The 21,927-nt window shown below is 43.3% G+C and overlaps 1 protein-coding gene across 1 annotated transcript in view; it reads left to right on the top strand.

Annotated features, from left to right (window-relative positions):
* Positions 1-20,885, top strand: part of LOC146020295 (BOS complex subunit NOMO3-like) — a 66,899-nt gene extending 46,014 nt beyond the window's left edge. Inside the window, exons 24-31 of the mRNA XM_083153289.1 lie at positions 140-267; positions 2,532-2,673; positions 3,539-3,622; positions 6,771-6,881; positions 7,415-7,516; positions 10,331-10,450; positions 11,180-11,272; positions 20,349-20,885. Of these exons, the coding sequence (XP_083009415.1) occupies positions 140-267; positions 2,532-2,673; positions 3,539-3,622; positions 6,771-6,881; positions 7,415-7,516; positions 10,331-10,450; positions 11,180-11,272; positions 20,349-20,480 (912 nt within the window). The 3' untranslated portion in view covers positions 20,481-20,885. The remainder of the gene's footprint in view (positions 1-139; positions 268-2,531; positions 2,674-3,538; positions 3,623-6,770; positions 6,882-7,414; positions 7,517-10,330; positions 10,451-11,179; positions 11,273-20,348) is intronic.
* The last annotated feature ends 1,042 nt before the right edge of the window (positions 20,886-21,927 follow it).

The raw sequence follows: 21,927 nt of genomic DNA, 5'->3' as shown, positions 1-21,927 counted from the left end.
ATTGTGACTGTATTATCAGACCACAGAATAGCTGCATCCACTGCTTGTAAGCTGATGGTTCACTTTTTCCCTGATTTAATAAAATCTGTATCATTATTTTCAAACGCAAAGACAAGCTGAAGTAACGGTCTTGTTTCAGAGTCCTGGGCAGTATTATTTTAAGCCCATGATGAAGGAATTTCGCTTTGAGCCTTCTTCCCAGATGATAGAGGCACAGGAGGGACAGAATTTAAAGATTCAAATCACTGGTTACAGGACGGCTTACAGGTCAGTTTTTAGTTTGGCTTTTAGACTTCAGACTTTGACAAGTGACACTTTAGAAACTATATTTACTTATACAGGTTGAGTATCCTGTATCCGGACATCCCTTATCCGAATTATTCCAAAAACCGTGGTTTTTGGAATCATTCGAATTTTTTTTTTTTTTTAACCCCCCCTAACCCTCTTTTCATACTTACCAAGTCCCCGGGCGTCCACAGCAGGCCCCCGGCATCTTCTCCAGGGTCTCCAGCGGTCCCAGGAATGCATTGCGCGAGTACCGGTGACGTCAACAGTGCGCGCGCACACTCGCGCAATGCATTCCTGGGACCGCTGGAGACCCGGAGAAGATGCCGGAGGCCTGCTGTGGATGCCCAGGGACTGCGTGGACGCCGAGGGACCACCGGACACCATCAGGGGACAGGTAAGTATGCTTTAAAAAAAAATATTCCAAAAACCGCAAAATTCCCCTATCCGGAATGCTCGTGGTCCCGAGCATTTCGGATAGGGGATACTCAACCTATTTACTTACTTATGCTTGCTGCAATTGAAACTTTCTTTCCCTATGTTTAATGCAGGCATGTCCAACCTGTGGCCCTCCAGATGTTGTAAAACTACACATCCCAGCATGCCTTGCCATAGTATTGCTATTAGGGAATGCTAAAACTATTGCAAGGCATGCTGGGATGTGAAGTTTCACAACAGCTGGAGGGCCGCAGGTTGGACATGCCTGGTTTAATGTAAGAAAGCTCAATGAATCCAGTACTTATTATTTCTAACTTTATTGTAGTAAGTTGTTTATTTTAATGTGTTATTCTGTCATCTAACTTGCATTAAAAATTATGTCCTTCCAAAAATAAAACACATTAGCCAATTAAATGTTCCAGGTGCAGCCTACTTTGTTTAAAACGTATTTAAAATGCCGGCTGATATGTCGTTACAGATAGGTATCTCTTGTATTAAATATATTGAGATTTAGGGTAATGTGTAGTTCTTATAAAGTACAATTGGTTGCTCATCGCTAGTATAGATCATGAAGCATTCAGCGCATTTTTCGTACTAAACCACCATGGTAGTCCTAGGACTAGAGTCAGACTTAATTAGGTACTGGGTCATTTTTGTTCAGGGGGATTCACGGGCAATGTTCCCTCTAATTTTACGAAGGCTGTGTGCGGTAAAAGATTTTGGCTGTGCAACTTTTGAAGGAAATTAACATTTTTGTGCGTCACTTATATATAACTGGAAAATGACATTCAGCATTTGTGTTAACTTTACTTCAAAATGATATTAAACATTTAAACATTCAAAACACAGCAAACAATGTAGTTAATTGGTGAAACACACAATAATTGAGTCCACAACTGCAAAAAGGGACCATTGCGGCTTTGTGCGCTCTGTTGTAATGTCTGTGCGCACGCTCGTCGAGTTGTGTGCGCGCGCACAGCTTAGAGGGAACACTGTTCACGGGGTGTGTAATTCCAGGCATAAGTGGCTTTCCAGCAAGTATGGTCCATGTTTTAAAGTAACAATCATTTAACAGGCAAAACTTGCTTTGTAGAGTTTTCCTTCATGAGAAGTTGGAAAATTTAGAATTTGGGTGCGATACATTTTCACAAAAGTGGAGACATTAGACTTTAGACATCCTACTGTCTTTACAGTACAAGGGTGGTAGGAGGGGTGACAGAATATTGGTAAAGGGATGTTTTAGGTTGGCTGAGGTTATCTGTAAAGTTCCAACATTAATACTTAAGGTTTTGGGGGGTATTCAATCCCCGTTGCTATTTCCGACAGGGGAAATAGCGGCAGACATTTCCGTCAGAATTGAAGGGGTAGCTCGATAGAACGGACCTGACTTTAAAACCAGTAGGGTCCGTTTTGCCCAAAACTATCGTGGATTGTTCAGTTTACATCTGGATCTCGACAATCCACGTCCATTTTTGCCGACACGCCCCATTTTCGCCACTTGTCTGGTGGAACATTGAATTGCACCTGCAGATAAACCGGCAAACAAAAGCAAACTGGGATGGGTCCGACAGTCTGAACCTGAGATTGAATACCCCCCTGTGTTCTTGTTTGGGCCTGTGTGAACAAACTTCCTAGTAACTAATGGGCTTAGTACAGTGTGTACTTCTTTGCAAGGACTTAGATATTGCTTTTGCAAACCAACTAGGTAAGTGATGTTACATATCCATTTCATGATTTGAGCATGTATTTACAAGTTCAATATGATAGATAACCAACTTTTTAACAATAACCTGTCCACATTACTGCAGTTGTTATGGAACAGTGTCCTCTTTAAACGGTGAACCAGAGCAAGGTGTGTCCGTGGAAGCCATGGGGCAGAACGATTGTTCTATCTATGGTGAAGACACCGTCACAGATGAAGAGGGGAAATTCAGACTTCGTGGGTTAAGGGTGAGTGTAAATGTTTGCTTTGTCCTGGTAAATGTAACTTAGTGCGCTGCGTATTGGTCCCGAAGACCAGGGAGATCAAAACTATGCTGAGCAGACAATAGAAAATTCTATAAACCCGATATGGTTGAACGTGATCCTATATACATTAACAACTTCTTAACAGGACAATCCATTAGGAGTGTTTAAAATTGCATAGTTCTAAATATCTGTAGAAAGAGGCCGGTAGACAATAATAGTCAACAAATTGGATAGGAAGGATATGCAAACTCCAGAACTGTCTTACCATGGCGACTATTGCTATGATGTGCCAATTGAAGATCTGCATTTTGAAGTTTAAGGATTATCTGGAAACCATGCTTATGATCAGAATGCGGCAAGGAATTATTTAAGCTCTGGAAGAAGCAGTTGCTCTACCTGTGTGGAAGATGAGAGTGCAACCACCTGTTGGGGGAAGTTTTTTTATGATGTCGCCATGTTACGAGTGTTCTCCTGTTTAATGAATAAGAAAACTAAATTTAAACATAAATCCTTTATCCTGTGGTACTTTGTTGGAAACATAATTTAATTCTCTGCAGAATGGGGAGCTAGAACGGCAAGGAATTCAAACCAATTACACATGGAACCAGAGTCCATTAGAAAACGCTGGCAGACATATTAAATTAAATGTGCTATAATTTGGGAAAAAGTGGTAGTTTGACACCCTATGTGGTAAATTAAATAAGGAGTTAGAGGAGAGAGTTTCTGTGTAGAAATGATCGTGCCTTGCACGCGACTGTACTGGATATAGCCCCATCTACTTATGGCCATGATTAATTTGCACCTTAATTCATGCCTAGATTTCTTTGACATATCAATTTATTTGCAGCCAGGATGTCTTTACCATGTGCAGTTGAAATCTGAGGGAAATGATCATATTGAACGTGCTCTGCCACCATATCGTGCCATAGAGGTGAGTCTCTGAAATTGTATATATGTTTTCTTCAGAGTGGAAAGTAGTATACATATTTAAGTATTGAATTATATTATGATTATTAAATTCTAGTATATTAAATTATATTTAATACAAGTACCAGTAAATACTTATTACCAAATATATTTTTCTACTGTATTGAACGTTTTGGCAGTTTTAAATGTGTCCCAGCCAAAGTTTATGCAACCCTCATAAGCTCATATCTCGGGATGCAGCATTTCGGTGCTCTTCACACATGAAATTGGGACCTGGTCCCAGACTTTTTTCTAGCACAATGTATTTCTAGTACAAATGTATTTTTGAATAATAGCAGCTTTCTATCCAGTTGAAAAGTGATCTTGAATCTAAATACTTATTGCTGGGTGCAGTTCCCTGATTTTTAAATGTTCTACTTAATGGGGCATACACACATAGCGATTTTAGCTCGCATCACTGTTTGTACAGGGCCCATAGCGATATCGATGCATGGCCCCTACCACCGCAATCGCCGGGAGAAGTAGAACCAGCATGTACCATAAATCTAGTCAGATTGCTAAGCAAGAGACTGCACATCACCTGTGTTTTGTGTAGGGGGCGATAGCGATCAGCGTCACCAGAACACTGAGCCCGTGAGCTTAACTTAAATCTCCCATGCTAAATCACTATTCTCAATCGCTGGTGCACATTGCTGACACTTTGTGAACAATCTAGTTTCAGGGAAGCTCAAGGGGAATCTCCCATGCTGAATCGCTGGCTCAAACCTCTATGTGTGTGGGCCCAATAAGTCTTTACACATATACTTCTGCTACTACTATAAAGTAGTTTATAAACACTCATTGGAGAGGTAATGTTCTACTAATATAGACAGGTGGGGCTAACTTGCTTTAGATACACATGCAGCAATTATCAGAATGAATTAAATGTTCTTGATCTTGTACTGAGGTGTATGGTATGAGTGGCGGGGACTGAAGTAAGCAGCATTTTCATCCAAGTGACAAATGCTGGGGAATGCACCTTGTGTTTTGTGTAGAACCATACATGGAAGAGAGGTTAAGGCCATGGCATAGCAATGTCTGTGCTCTTTTAGTCCAATATTCATGCACCTTAAAGGTGGCCATACACCACTGTGATGTTTTGCAGCGGTGTATGGCCATCCGATCACCCACGAGCCGCCCATGACCTATCGCATGCGGCCCTTTCACATGTGATGTATCACATGCTACCCCTGTCCTCACTGGAGGGGGGTCCGAGTCAGAGGTCGGAGCTACATGAAGGTCCGACCTCCAACTCGGGTCCGATGCGCATGGTGCCGTGCATCAGACCTGATGGGACATCAAAGGCATCCGATTTCTCGTCCTGAACCATTGGGAACGGGTGAAATTGGCCCAAATCGCTGTAGTGTATGGGATGAGCTGAACCAGATCTCGCTTTGACAACACTTATGCAGGGCATGGGAAATGCAGATCCTGGCACACTGGCCGTGGACATTACAGAGCCCAAAGTTGGTGCTGATATCACTAGTGCAATGTGCCTAATATAACTATGATCATTTGAGTTGTGTGGTAATGTAATATTTTAGAAGACCTCCATATATAAGCGCTGCGGAATCTGTGTGCGCTATATAAGAAACTGATAATAAATAAATAAATAATATATATAAATTCATAGAACTGACTATACAGATGTAGTTAGCCTCATTGTTCCAGCCAGCGCAACATATCCATAGCGTTGGCGAGGGGTGTGGCCGGCGGACAGGGACGCGTGAGCTTCTCGCACGATCGTGCATGCCCCATTCTGGGGGGTGGCGCATGCTGGTGGATGGTGATCTGATCGCCAAGAGCCGCTCTTATGAGAGCGGCTCCATCTGTATTTTAGTCTGGTGTATTGCGGTTTCTGGACTAATCTGTAAAACAAAAGTCTGCACTAATGGTATAAAGGCCCCCATACACTTGTCCGATTTGGCCACTTTTCATCCAATTCCGACGGATTGGGCCAAGAAACTAGGTGAGAAGTGGCCAAATATGAGGTGTTTGACATTCGATCTGATGCGCGGTCCTGTGTGCATTAGAGTTGGGTGTTAGACCTGCTGCATGTCTGTCCTCTGACTGATCCCCTTCTGGCAGCGGGGAACAATGTCGCATATGATACATCACACGGCAAAGCACCGCATGCAAGCCTGCCACCCGGGAAAACAATAAAATAACACGTGAATAACAAATTAAAAATATATGGTCCATATTCATTAACCATCCAGATTGTGCACATAGATGGCTAGATAAACTCCTCTTGAAGATAGAGCACCAGCATAGTGCAACTAAAATTTAATTGGTATGAGGAGTCAAAGCATAGGCTTTCAGTGGTTTAAATTAGATGATAAAACAAAAGTATCAGGAGGGACCACACAGCTATAGTTCTCGGGCAGCGCTGTGCGCGACCTCCCCACCGCACACAATATTTCACCACAGTACAATTTAACCGCCATCCCAAACACTGCTCTGTACTCCGGCTTGCAATCAACAACCAGTGCTGGCTGCCAATCATAAAATACTGTGTGTCGCACCACCAACTAATTGAATCTAAAGATGGGCACACACCTAAAGATTTATATCCAGTCTATCTAGTGGGAAACAAAATAAATGCATGGGAGCAAATGACAATTAACTCTTTTCTCCCAAATGCTGGAAAATTAACAGAAAGGATTGTTCATATAGATTTGTATAATCAAATGGATTAAACTAATTTGTCTAAATGACCGTCATCTGTTTTCCAGCATTTGGGAGCAAGTTGTTGACTTGTTCCATACAGTACCATATTTCTGCCCCTACTAGAATGATGAATTTGTAAATGTGAACCCTGCTTAAGGGTGACATGTAATCACAATGCCCTAGGGTGCTATGATTCTTACATGTGTGAACCACACTTGTCCGCTGCCTTTGTCAGTGTATATAATGTACTGTAGATGAAACATCAATTTTCAAAAGAGTCTTGTGGATTCTAAAGATAAATTTCATAAAATGTTTCATTTTGTCTGTAATCTCAGTTTGCTAGTTTCTACATTTTATCCCAGTGGTGTATTTAGTTCGCAGTAATTATTTTCCATCTGCTATACAAGAACAATCCATAAGTATGTATTTTTTATTTTATTTAGGTTGGCAGCAGTGATATAGATGAAGTTAACATTATTGCCTTCCGTCAAATCAACCAGTTTGACTTAAGTGGAAATGTAATGACTTCACCTGAGCACCTTTCTACCTTACTGGTAAGTCTCTGCTTGTATCCAGATCTGCTGAATACATGATCTATATTATTTGTAAATATGGTGATCATTATCCCCAAACATGCTTACTGATTTAGTAAGTGGTTTCTATCCTCTACGGTTGTTTCTTGAATAAGCCACTGATTTTTGTGATCTTTTTTGCCTACAACTGAATTGTAAAAAAAGAACTTGGTTCTAAATGTGCACAAATAACCTTAAAGCAGCTACACAACCAAAGTGTAACGTGCCATTCTAAAACACCCAGAACAAGGACTATAAGAAATAAATACAAAGATGTCCAGCGCTTCCAGGGTTCTCCAAATAAAAATGTCACCACTGGTGGAAAAGAGCAACATTGGAGGGGTATTGTTTCTTGTGTTTGTATATTTGTGCTTGCATTGTTAGAATGTCAGATCCCTTGTCCTTGTGCATCATCATTACTTATTTGGATTATTAACACGTTCTAAGTGTGACAAAGCAGTTCAGTATATGAATGTTTTAGATCTAATTATGTGTTTTTTCTTCCCTTTGTGTAGGTAAAGCTTTATAAAAGTGACAACTTGGACAACCCAATACAGTCCGTGTCTCTGGGGCAATCTCTGTTTTTTCACTTCCCCCCTCTGCTCCGAGATGGAGAGGTAATTATTTTTTGTCATGGATTTATTGTAGATCTAGGGGTGAAATAAAAAGGTGAGGCTGCCCTCCACCAGGTTTACTGTAAGTCAAGCCATGACTTGGTAGGTTCTACAGAAATGAAATGACCCAACAGTACAAGTGCAAGAGCTCAGTCTTTAAATAAACAAACCACTCTTCACAGTGGGGACTTACACAGAAAGTATACACTCTGGACCTTATTCAGGTCTGTACGCTCATATGCGAGCGTAATGTTTTTGAAATGCGTATGTGCTTGCGCCAGGGGCGTGCGTCCACGGCGAACAGATTGTTTACCGAGTCCATGCACCCAACATTGAGGCTGCGGGCTGGGGGTATTTCATGGGCATTCCCATGGAAATTGCCCGGTGACATGGGCGCCAGGGGCGGGTAGCTGACATTACCAGATTTCAGCTGCCCGCCCACGTCCTTCAGAATGTGTATGCACATCTGAGGTTGCTCTGAGCAACCTCAGATGTGCTAGTGCCTTCCACATCATTCGATGGTCAGTGACTATCGAATGATGTGGATGTTACCCCCACAGGATGCCAATGGATGTTTGCATCAAACATCCATTTGCAGCCAGTGCGTGCGAACACTCTGCGAATGGGCGGCGGTCAAGGCCACCATTCGCAAGGCGGGGGTTTGGTGGATTTGCAGCCTTGCGAATCACCCAGAATATAACCCCCTCTAGGTGAAATGTAATAGGATGAGAGAATCAGAAAGTGAGAGATTTGGTAAGAAATCTCCAGTTTTTTTTCAAGCAGCAATCATTTACACTGCAAGATTTTGCAGTGTAAATGATTGCTGTTTTGAAAAAACTGGACGTTTCTTACAAAATTTCTCACTTTCTGATTCTCTCCCTCTATTTTCAATTGCTTGTGTTATTGTTAGAGCAAAGTTCAACACCAATCATGTTTACAGTGTCAGGTGGGGAGTTTGACCTGTCAAACCGTAGTGCAGGTGTCTTAAGGCGAGCTCCGGGAGGACAGAAAACTCCCGTGGAGCAGAGGGGCAACGGACTCTATAAAATTAAATTTGTATAACTTGTTTGTTTTTGCACAGAATACTGATTGCATGTAATTTTCTAGCTTTGCTTTTACTTAAGTTGGTTTGTGTATTAAAGAGGAGCAAATGTACATGTGAAAAAAACGACAGGATAAAATATAAGTTATAAAAATGCATCTCTGATGGTGTCCTGCGGTATCGGGCACCAAGACCTCACCAGTAGATCCTTTAGGTCCTGTCATTTGTGAGTTGGGGCCTCCATGGCTCAGCCATCCATCAGATGCTCAATCACATTGAGATCTAAGGATTTTGGAGGCCAAGTTAACAATGTTCTTCAAATATTCCTAAACAATTTTTGCTGTGTATTATTCTTCTGAAAGAGGCAACTACAATCAGGGAATGCTTTTTTTTTTTTTTTTTTTGCCATGGAGGGATGTACTTGGTCTGCAACCAGGTGTGTATTAAGAGGATTATGTGTGGCGCGGGCCTTCCTGGACCCGATGGGCCTGTATACACTGCACCCATTATAGATATGCCACAGTCTGTAACAATGGTTCGGTATGTGTCAAAGTTGTATCCACATGAATGCCAGTGCCCAAGGTTTCCCATCAGGTCATTGCACAGGTCATCATGCTACCTCTGCCGGCTTGCCTTCTTCCTATAGTGCATCCTAATGCCAACTCCCTCCTAGGTAAACAATACACCCACCTGGCTGGCATCATAATGTAAAAGTCAAGTCAAGTTTATTGTCATCAGCAGCGGGAGAAACTCTCTCTGCAGACGAAATTGTGTGATACATAAAATACCAATACAGTAAAAGCAATATACGCATAATACATATAAAAAGGGGAGAAAAATACATAAGGGATACATAAAATCAAACATCACTTCAAGCATTCAACATACGTACTGCTGATGGTAGGAAACTATTGTGCAAACGGCTTGTACGTGCCCTTAGGGTTTTGAACCTTTTTAGCGAAGGTAATTTCTCGAATGAACTAAAAAACGGGTGACTGGAATCGGCTAAAATATTTTTGGTACGCTTTAAAATTCTAGAATTATAGAGCTCCAATATGGTAAAAGTATAGTAATGTAAAAGTATAGCTCTTCAGTTGTTTCATGATCCTGTTCTGATGCTCACTTGTCCTTTTGTAGGCACTTTAAGCAGCGGACAGGGGTCAGCACGGGCACTCTGATCATTCTTTGGCTGCGTTGCCCCCTAAGCAGCACACTGCTATCACAGCCAGCATTAACTTTATTCCACACTTTGTGCTACAATAGCTGTAATCTGGGATTAGACGTGGCAAATTAGCCTTCAGTCAAAGAGTATTGGGACCTACATTTGGCAGGTACCACTGCATACCGGAAACACCCACCAAACCTGCTGTTTTGGAGATGCACTGACCCAGTCGTCTAGCCATTACAGTTTTACCCTTGTCAGATTATTCTGCTTGCCCATTTTCCCTGCTTCCAGCACGCACGCACGCACGCACACACACATAGTAAATCAGACCGTAAAGTGTCTATTTTACTGTGCTTTGTACAAAATACATATAATAAGAGTTGGCCATTTGATTTAAGGCATAGATTATTGATCCATATGATAGATGTGGCTTCCATACTGTTTGTGCCTAAAGCATGTATATATGTACTATATAGATTACCCACTGCTCTTTACATAAGTGTGTAAGATGAGTGTATTGTGCATTTTACCCTTTTTATACACTATCACTCTAATGCAAATATGCAGATAATCATTTCCCATTCTTTTTCTCCCTCTTTATCCATCTCAGACCTACGTTGTGCAGCTGGATTCCACCCTCCCTAAGTCTCAGTATGACTACACCCTTCCCCAGATTTCCTTTAGCACACAGGGATACCACAAACACATCACTCTGACATTCAACCCTACGGTAAGTCATGCATCCTTATTCCTGTGTCATCATCATTTGTTTTCTGGGAAGCATTGTCCATTTGTCGTGTGTGCTTATTGTACAAACATAACACCAGACCATCTCTCTGATGTGGAGCTGTCTGGGGGCGTTTCACTGAATCTACTGCCAGTCTCACAGCCCTTAATGCCAGTTAATCTCATCAATAACAAATGTTGTTGGCACTTCTAGAAGTAGACCAATTTGAATAAGTTTTGCGAAGTGTCACTTTTACATTTGGTTAAAGCTATTTATTCAACTTTTATTGATTTTTAATAATAGGGTACAGAAGTAAAAACTGGAGTGGGAGGGAAAGGAAGTAAATGGGGGTGAGGGGAGACAACAGTCAATAGAGGCCAAAAAGGGCTTCAAGTCACATCAACTGAAGTGCAGGCAACCAGAAATACACATGGAGGGAAATTTACTAAGATGGGAGTTCTTTTCACATGTGATTTTGCTACGGGCAACCAACCAGAACCTAATACTTATTTATTTAGCACCTTCTAGAAGATAATAGATATATATAGTATCTGATTGTTTGCCCATAGCAACATCCCATGTGAAATAAAAGTAAATTTACCCAATGGTCTGCAGAGCAATTAAACCAGTAAACCACATGAGAGGGTACAAGAAGTGGGGTTTGGATGTTAAATAAAATCTCTCTCTATAGTATATATTTATTTATGGCATCCTTAATTTTTCAATTTGCAGAGAAAATTACCTGAGCAAGATGTTGTCCAGGGATCGTACCTTGCACTTCCTTTGACCCTACTGCTGCTATTTGCTGGTTACAAGTATGACAAGGTAACTGACTCTGCTGACTTTTTTCTGGTTCATTCGCAGCAGCTGCTCGTTCACACGGGGACCGATGTTTTGCGTATGCGCAGCAGCATTTCTGTGCCTGTATATGCTGGGTGCGTGCAAACTCAGCGAGAAATCTAGCCCAGCCTTGCAAGAGGTGGGTGGAGAGGGGCGTGGGGTGATGGTCTGGTGAATTAGCATATGTGTACGCCCTGCATTTCAAGGGCGTTCCCATTAAACCGCTGGGCGTACATATGCTAATGCAGTCATGACTCACGTGCAGGGGGCGGACAGCTGACATAGCCGGATGTCAGCAGCCTGCCCAATTCCCTGCATTACTTTGCTCATATGTACGAGTGGTTTGGGCTACACTTACGTAAGCGTGTGACTTCGCCATCATTCGATGGTCGTCGATCAACAAAAGATCGGGGATGTTCCCACTGGCATGCGAATGTATGTTCATGTAAAACAGTTCGCAAGCCTTGCAAATTAATTTGACATACAAATAGGTGGTGCGGGCTAACCATTAGCAAGGGTGCGTGCAAGCGTTCAAGCGAATGAACCAGAATAAGGCCCTATGGGCCAGATGTACTATAGCGGCACATAGCACACCGCTTTAATACTTCCTGCTTCGCCTCATTAACAAGGCAAAGCAGGAAGGGACATCGACAAGATGTATTGTCTGCTGAAGTAGGGGAGCGCAAACTCCCCCCTCTGGCAATGTCTCCTCCTGAAGTATACACTGATGCGCTATCTCCTCCCCCCCCGGCCGGCTGAACTGGGCATGCGCAGTATCTCGCTACTCACGTGAGATCACCAGCCATGCTGACCGTTCATACATTCGGCCTGCTATCATTCAGATAGCAGCACCGATATAGACAGGGGCACATAGCGTCCCTGTCATTTACCGCACCCCGGCTGCTTCATACATAATGTGCGCTGATACCCCTTCTCCCCATAAGGAACAGTCATACATCAGCCCCTATGTGTGTCCTAGGTAGAACAATCATTGTACACAACCCGCAAGTGATTGCAGAGTATATGGCTTCTCCGCTTGGCTGAGTTGTAGGGTGATTGTCACATTCTGGACATATAGACGTTTGCTGCCTTCCTATCCCGGTTAGCAGAATAATTAGAGGACTGTTGCTTCTCTTAACCCTTTGAGTGCCAACATCACCGTGAAAGATGTTCAAAATAGCCGCTAAAATGCTTGTGTCGCTCACAATTGTTATATAGATTCAAATAAAAATGTTGTGTAAAAAAAAAAAGAATCCTATGTAAGGTAAACATTACAGGTCATTATGATGAATAAAAATGTTTGCTTGCCAATTTTTACACCTTTTTTGACAAATCGCTTGGCACTCAAAGGGTTAACACCAAGTCTGTTGTACCCAATGGCAAAAATAAAATTGAAGGCTGAATGAACGCTTACATTTGTAAAAATCCTCAAGATTGAAGGATGATTATTTCCAAAACATTGTTATGTTGTTGCAATTCTTTTAGTTACAGCAAGTTTTGCTTCCCCCTTTTTGTTCTGTCTAGCTTTATAGCGCTTATTGTCCAAATTCACTGATACATTACCAAACACTATTTCACCACTGTGATACTTCAGGAGCGAGGATCAATATGCTGTCTGCCAACACTTTTACGTGGTCATTCTAGGCAACCAGTACAACTGAGAGAAGCTAAGCCAGTTCTTACTGGGAGGTTCATCTTAAAGAAGCATTATAGTAAAGTGAATCTCACGGTAGTTTTCCTTGTTTGTACGGCTTGTCCTTTACAGTAAGCTCCTGTAACAACATACAAGTTGCTGTTGGGATTTTGGGTACTTGTGTAGTTTCACGGCGGCAGCTTACGGTACGTTTGAAGCTACGCTAATAGCGTAGCCAAACGGCTGCCTTTCTTTTGTAGTTTCATGATTAGCAGCCTAAGCTACGTTAGCAGCATAGGCTGACGCCGTGAAACTACACGTGTTGCTGAGAACTGCATCTCCGTCACTGGCAAGCCTAGTCAGCGCCTCTCTCACACCGCCGGTGCCATCATGATCCCCTCTCTTTGGCGGATAGGGGATCATACTGGCGATGGCGGAGAGGTGCTCCATCTGTTTGAGATGCAGGAGCGTCTCAGACGCTCCAGCAATGAGACGTTCCTGCGTCTGAGTAGCTATTGCGGCAGGGTACAACAACCCTGCTGACAATCTCCTGTCCAAAGAGGGGGTGCGGACGCAAGTGCGTCTCATTCACAATGAACGAGGCATTTGCCAGTGCTCCATGTTACATACTGGCAAATGCCTCCATTTCAATTCCACACTATCCACGGCAGCCCGAAGCGTGGCGAGCGGAAGCGTTACGCGTCCTCCCGACCTTTTCAAACCCCCACTATCCACGACGGCGTTGAGTTGATTTTATATAGTGTGGGGAGCGGACGCAGATTACATATAAGGTAATCCACGTCGCCACGCTTCAAACAACTCCACGCTGACATGGATAGTGAGGGTATGAAAAGGTCGGGTTTTCCTTTGAACGAAGAGGCTCTCGTCCACCTCGACGATCTTGCCTGGGCCGCCAATCCGTCATTGGGGCTGCGACATTTGGTCGACGGTGCAGGCTTTCCGCATCAGATTGTTGTACTGCACTGTCGTTTTTTTGGGAGATTGACAGATGCCGCTCACAAAAGGTGATGCTGGTGAGCTCCTCTGCCCAACAAAAGACTAATCGAATCAGCGTCAGAAAGGTGAGATGGCACCCACGGAAACACTGTGCAGCCCTGGCGCTGACCTTTTTGCCGCAGCTTCTGATGTGGCAGCGCCACATCCGCTCCCTCAGATTTAGTCGCATAGGATGGCCATTGGGACAGGTCTTGGTCTCAGGGAGAAACGTGAGACTCTGTAAAAAAGCCACAGACTCCTCCTCAGTTTGCGGCAGGTTAACAATAGTAAGCTTTTCAGCAGCCATAACTGAACTCAATGTAACTCTGAGACAATGTAACTGATGATGGACTACGCTAACTGTGTACCGCTAACTGACTACGCTGTCCGTGGGAACACTACGCTGGACCTGACAGGGACTCTAAGCAGCCGCGTGAACACTACGCTACTTCTGACTGACTACGCTGGCCACGTGAACGCTACGCCGATTCTGACAGCACACTACGCTAACTACGCAAACTGCCGCTGTGAAACTACACAAGTACCGGATTTTGTATTTCATTTTGAACGGACTTTGGTTGAGGAGCTTGAAATTTAGTGTAGGCCATCAGAGCAAACAAATCTGCCCTTCGTTTTCGGCCAGACTATAAAACGAAAGTAATAGATGACTGCGCTTTCCTGAAACTGTAGGGTCTAGTTAAACACACTGTAGCAGTAATTTCTCATTACGAGACTGACCTTTTAGTTTATTGATGGTAATTGCTTAGCAGCCTGAAAAATGACCACTGTATTTCTATGGTCTCATTACATAAGAAGCCTGATATGCCAGTGAGATCTGCAGAACTATCCGTCACGCTTTCTTTACTCGACATGTGTAAATAGTTTTTGGCTGAAGAATAGGTCGGGCTGCCAGGAATTGCAGAGCCGGAAAATACCCAACTCTGAGTTTTATGTGTTTTTTATTTCCCTGTTATTTGAGAGCATTTTACTTTTTATTTCATTGGTTTAATCATTTTGTTTGTCTGCATCACAGTAGCGGCCCCCAATCCCACACTCTGCCTATACATATTACACTGTCCCATTCCGTTAACCTACTGCTCAGAAGTGAAGCATACTTTACTACACTTTGCTTTATGGTAACCTATTACGGTTGCATTATCCTGTGGTATATTTCTAACCACTTACTTTTGGGTGGTGTGTCTAACTTGTTTCATACGTCTATGGCTGAATCCTCCTGACTGCTTTCTTTAACTACTTCCCAGAAGCCCTGATGTAAAGTATACAACTCAGGACATCTTAGGATGTATTAGACTTGACTGTAAATGACAGACACACAGCAGGTTTAAAAAGAGCAGAAGCTTGTATTAACAGTGATTTTAATTGCTCAGTTCCAGCAGTACATACAACACCCACTTGAGATTACACTTACATGTCGCTCTTTTGCCATCTGTTATAGATTAACACAAATATGTTGCCATGGGAGTAATGTAGGCTTCCTGTAAAGCAGTTCAGACTGATTTCATTATTTATCTAAAAACTCAACCTGCACCTTGTTTTTTAGTTTAACATTATCTTAACTGGCGTCTGATTCAATAAGTTTGGACAATTTTATGACTTTAAACTCTGGATTCCCCAGTATACCCCTGTGGCTGCCTGGGATACATCCGTTAAGATTAAGTGCCCACTAGGGTCAGGCATTGTGTTGAGCAGCATTTCTATATCAAACGTTGGTTGGAATACAGCAATGGACACGAGAAGCTCTTGCAGTAGGAGCCGTCCTTTGCGATGATAGCACCTCTGAGTTTTGGACCTGGATTTGTATCTGTGCATATGTCCAGTGACGCCCGGGATCCTGGGAGGCATCCGGTTGGATCCCTCACAGCAGAATTCTGCATAGAAACTTCTATGGGCAACAGTAATTTGAAAATTGCATTGCCCACCGCATCCAAGCCCCAGAATGTACTGCATTCCGGGCTTGGTGCATATGGGGGCTTCGGACAAACTATCCATTGGATGATTGCCATTTACTATACAGAGACCAGAGATTTCACCCATATAGGAATTGCCAGTTGACAAATGTGGCATCCTACTTGTCAAGCCTACCAGATCAGGCACAGTTGTCTTTTCCAGGGAGCAGTGGGCTAAGATATTGGTTTGAGAGAAAAAGAGCGGTGGCAGGATGAAAGCGAGCGCAGGGGAGAAAAGAGAGAGGGGCAGGGGAGAGTGAACAGGATAGGAGCCCCCCGACCACCACCACTATAGATGGTGCTGTGTACCTCCCACTTCACCGGCAGAACTGGAGAACTGGGCTACAACCGGGTCCCTGCACCACACCACGGGGTTCCCACACCGCTGCGCCAGGTCTCCACTGCATACCGCCACGTCTCCGCACTGATGTGCCGGTTGTCTTTACTGTCTCCTGTCATCAGCAGCTGGACAGGTCTTGTATTTCATGCCGAGACTGGCTGGTGATGTTTAGTCCTAGGCCTGTGGCTCCGCCCCCATGCCATCCAGTGTCTGACATCACACAGGAAATCCCATCCAGCTGCCCCCCTGACATAAACAAGATATCCTCTGCGGCGCAGCATGCTGTATTGGAATGACAAGCAGCTCAGCCAGCCGGGCCGCTTGTCATTGCGCACTGGTGAGGGGCAGTGGGCCAGACAGATTACGTTCCTGGGCCGCATGTTGCCCACCCCTACTCTAAACTCTTAATCAATTTTGTTGCTTTTCTCTGAACAATGCCCTCTTTATGGAGAGGTGGGAAGAACTGTGCGCTGTATTCTAGATGAGGCCTCGTTCTTGCTTAGCTAGATAATGTGCTAATCAAGGAGAGTTCTCCAGCCTTTTGGTGTACTTTGAATTTATTATAGCTAGTGTACTCTTCTAATTCCTCCTTGTGATTCTAACACCATATGCCAAATAGGGTACTTGTGAGTTATCCGGGCGCCCGATGTGGAATAAGCATACGATGCGACGCGATGCGACGCGATTTGCCATCGCGTCGTATCGCGTCACATCGTATGCTTATTGTATGGTATACAATGGGATGCGATGCGACGCGACGCGATTTAAACACTTCCCGCCCATTTTTAAACCCGCCCTCTGCCACATCTGGCAGAAAATCAGTGTGAGGTAATTTTGACAGGAGAAAACAAGTGATTTCCAGTGTTGGTGTGTCTCAGACTATTTGTGAGGTGAAATTTCTGACATTTGCCCCAATATTGCCCCATTTTGCCCCTTACACCCTATTTCCCAATATGGCTTTGGTGGACGGTATCTTCAGCCTCCCTAAAACTGAAGAGGATACAGTTCAATTCCTGCAGGACAATGGGCTGCTTCCATCCACAGCTACATGTCCAAATGGCCACCCTATGCGCCTGTCTATAAAAGAGCGCAAATGGCGCTGCTACATAAAAAGTTGTGGGAAAAAGCAGAGTCTGCGGGCCTCGCTATTTTACCCCGGATGCAGGCTGCCGTTTATGACAATACTGCGCTTCATTTTCTGTTGGTGTGATGAACTCACTTCTATAGAGTTTTGCACAAAGAATTTGAAAATCTGTAATAAAAGTACTATCTTTTATAATGCATTGATGCGGGAGGCATGTCAATGCGACCTGATGTCCCAGCCTCAACGCCAGATTGGTGGACCAGGGAAAATAGTGGAAGTGGATGAGACACTCTTTGCGAAAAGACAAGCCAATGTCGGCAGAGTTCTCCCACAGCAGTGGGTGTTTGGAGGAGTGTGCCGTGAAACAGGGGACTGTTTTATGCTACCAGTTGCGAAGCGAGATGCGACAACTCTGATCAATGCAATTGTGGAGCACGTCGCGCCTGGAAGCACAATTGTCAGCGATTGCTGGCGGGCATACAAAACTGCAGAACTGGAGCGGGCTGGTTACAGTCACTTGAGAGTCAACCATCGCTACAATTTTGTGGACCCGGACACTGGTGCACACACCCAAAACATCGAAAGACTGTGGGGATGTGCAAAATGGCGGAACAAACGCCAGCGGGGCACAGCCCGCCATCACCTGGACTCTTATATGCAGGAGTTTGTGTGGCGAAAGTGCCTGGCGGGAGACAGCCCATTTAACCGCATTCTACATGCGCTCAGTTTGCTAGATAAATAATTACGGTGATTAATTATTGTGTGCTATGTGTTGATTGTTATTATAATTTATTTCTGAGATATGCTAATTACAGTTATTCCTTAAATTCAGTTGTCCTTAATGTGTCAGATATGAATGATATTGATGAATGATATTGGATGTTCACAACCACTCCACTATCAACGTGAACCCGAAGCGTGGCGAGCGCAGCGAGCCCGCGAGGGGAGGCGGTACGCGTCCTCCGACCTTTTCATGCCCTACTATCCACTAGGGCGTGGAGTGAGAATAGAATAGTGTGGCGAGCGCAGCGAGCCACCGAGCCCGAAGCGTGGCGAGCGCAGCGAGGGGACGCGGATACCAGTGAAGCCCACGAAGGTATGCGCTCACCTGTGAAGGTATCCGCGTCCCCTCGCGGGGCTCGCTGCGCTCGCCACGCTTCGGGCTCGGTGGCTCGCTGCGCTCGCCACACTATTCTATTCTCACTCCACGCCCTAGTGGATAGTAGGGCATGAAAAGGTCGGAGGACGCGTACCGCCGCCCCTCGCGGACTCGCTGCGCTCGCCACGCTTCGGGTTCACGTTGATAGTGGAGTGGCGTTAACAATGGGGATGGGATTTACGTTGTGTCACTTTTTGGGGGTTTTGCCCTGCTAAAATCGGGTGCTGTCGCATCGCATCGCATGCCATGTGGTTAACATGCGATGCGACGTGATCAGATTAGATGGTACCCGATGTAAAATCGGGTTCGGGTGGTGATCTCGTCGCGTCGCATCGCATGCCATTTGGTTAACACACGATGCAACGCGATCCGATGCGATGCGTATACGATCAAAAATCGGGCGCCCAGATAACTCACAAGTACCCCAAATAGTATACTTGTGCTTATCTTTAAACATACCCTGGTGGTTTTTAGCCTTAACTATTTGACAATCCTGAGCAACTATGATGTGTATTGAAAGAATGCCACGCATGAATCCTCCTGATTAGCTAAGGAGAGATTATTCAAAAAGTATTCACAAATGAACATGGTCTGATGCACCCCAAAAAAACATAATGGACCTCAATGGTTATTCATTATATTTCTGGGGCCATTGGTTCGCTTCCAACCATGGTGCTATGTATGTGGTGTTTGTATGTTCTCCCATGTTTGCATGGTTTCATCCCACACATAAAAAATTACACCGTGAATTTACTGACGGTCAAAATAATTCTTACATTTAAAATGCCAACATGGCAAAAATTTGACATGAGTTTTTCGTGAATTTTTTTCTCTTTGAAATAGACTTGTTCTTCAAGATCCAAGTGAGCATAGTTAGATTATAATAGCACAAGGCACTGTGCCCATAGCATGGCTAGCACAGTGGTACACTTATACAGTGCCCATGTTGACCTAAATTGACATAGGTACAAAAAATTACACATTTTTGCCATGTCTACAGTTTAAATGTTGACCGTGATGATAATGAATGTCAGGATTTTGACTCTTTGCTGATGGTTGTCTGTCTATATTATGACCACCTGGAAATGATACTGAATCCCTTCAAAGACGTAATGTTGGGTTAATTTGCTTCCGACCTATTTAGCCCAATGTGTGTGTGTCTGTTTTGAGGCCAGATGTACTACGCATCACATTGTGGATGCTATATATCCCGCCAATTATTAGGTACATACCGGCTATAGAAAAACTCCTGGGTTTATGACCCTGAAGTGCTTTTGCGCCTCAGGAAATGCTGGGAAGGAGGATACAATTGGATCCCTCAAAGGGTCAATATGAAGAGAAGCCCATAGGCTTCTATCTGGCGTTGATGTTCTTTTCCGAAGCTTGGTAAATATGAAAACATTCTCCTTTTTAAGCGGGATGCCCTTAGTAATTGTAAACTTTACTAAGGCAGCTCCATTGATCCCTGTAAGTGCTTTCTTACACTATATGAAAAACCTTGTTCCTTTATCTAATAGTATATTTTTAGTTATGTATGATTTATCTAATCTCCTTACCAATACAACACCTAGCCAATGTCAGATGACAACTTTCCGTATTCTATATGGAGTATTGAGCATTCTGGGGTAAGATATTGTATTGACATATATCACATTTAATTTCTTCAATTGAATGAGTGTGATTAAATAACCACCATTTACTTGTTTGGAATAACAAAGCTCAATTTTTGTATATTTACAGTTTTTTTTTTTTTTTTAAGGTAACAGAATCTGACATTTTAGGACCAGTAAATAGTCTCCTACCACTAGTAATCACAGTGGAAGGAGACTTTTTTTTTAGTCACCTGTCTAATAAAGTCATTATTTTCGTGTTTCTTTGCCAGTTGGTTCCCCTGCTGCTCCAGCTGACAAGTCGTCTGCAAGGAGTACGTGCACTTGGACAGACAGGAGTTGACACGAACAACCCAGAGGATGCAAAGAGACTTCAAAAGAGACAAAAGACACGGCGGACGTAAAGAAAAGGCATCATGGTGTGAAGTGACATTGACGTCATGCTTGGACCCTTGGGACTTGTTAAGGAAATGCTCCTCCGTTTGGAAGAAACGACAGACTATAAGTACAGTTTTACTATGGCACACCATCCTTCCTCCCCCCACCCGCCCCCATTTTTTTCTTGTTTTTTTTTCTGATTAATTAAAATTAGTTTTGTACATTTGGAGTGTAAATAAACATTCTGCAGCCTGATTTATCTCACAAATGAAAAGAATTTGACCACTTTTTTGTAATTTTTTCCACTGGAAATAATTTATTTTCATCATCTCTGAAATACTTGATGACTATTGAAGCTAACACAAATTAATTTATCTGCATAAATGATTTCCCAAGGAAGCTAAATAAAAAGCGCTTTGTTTGCCTTTTTACCTTGTTGTGATACTTTGAGTTTTTTTCTGAAAGTTTGGAACTCTGCACAATTACTGCCCAGCCGAAAATACTTTTTCTAAGCTGGACGTGTATTGCTCTTATGTATAAAAGAAGGAGCTTAATATGGGTGTGAAAGCTTTGGTGCTTTCATTTTACCTTGACCCGGGTTGACACATCAGCAACCAGGCAATTACCAGGGTTTGAGGTGCCGTCTGAAAGCAGTATAAGTTACATAGTGGGCGCTCAGAACACTGTCACTGTTTTCCTTGTGAAACCAAGCTTCGCATTGGGCAGTGCTTGGCACTGTCCGTTGCAAAGTTGTCCCTGGCGCTGTCTGTTGCAAAGTTGTTCCAAGACGCCAACCCACCCAGTGGTAGGACAGTCCCATATAGTGGTGATTAAAGTGAGTCCGTTCCGGCCACCTCTAGTACAAGAGCTCTTCTGAGACATGAACTTACCAAGATTTCTTTTGGGAGAAAATTCTAAATTCTGCAACCTCATAGACACTGGGGTCCTATCCATTTTTCTGCGATTTAGACCCGTTTTCTTTGAATTTAATGATTTTTTTTTTGATTCAGTCAAATTTTACACATACAATAAACTTCCACAAACATTCATGCTAAAAAAATAAGATCAGGAAACCAATTCCTTTGTCAGTTCAGTTTACAAAACCACTGGGTAAACCCGATCAACGCTTTGTTAATCCACGCATCTTCCACGTCAACTTACTGTTACGTAAAGTTTCCATTGTGCACGTCTAAGAGCTACCACATCCAAAATACAGCTTTTTATGGATAGCGCAGACAGAAAATAAGGCTATTATCTAATGCATGTAACTGCAAGACGTGTAGCGCTTAATAGATTATGCCAAGAAAGCATAGAAACACTGGAGTGCTGCTGTTCTTGATGTGGGTCTTTCCATGTGTTTTCCTAGTAGCTGACGCAGACTTTAAAAGACCATGTACACATCAAGCCACATGGAAATAAATAAGCCTATAATAACCTAAAAAGATCACGCAATACAAAACGTGTATTTAAAAA

This window comes from Crinia signifera, chromosome 7, assembly GCF_055691185.1.
Source record: "Crinia signifera chromosome 7, ASM5569118v1, whole genome shotgun sequence".
Taxonomy (NCBI): domain Eukaryota; kingdom Metazoa; phylum Chordata; class Amphibia; order Anura; family Myobatrachidae; genus Crinia; species Crinia signifera.
This window is presented reverse-complemented; position numbering and strand designations above follow the sequence as displayed.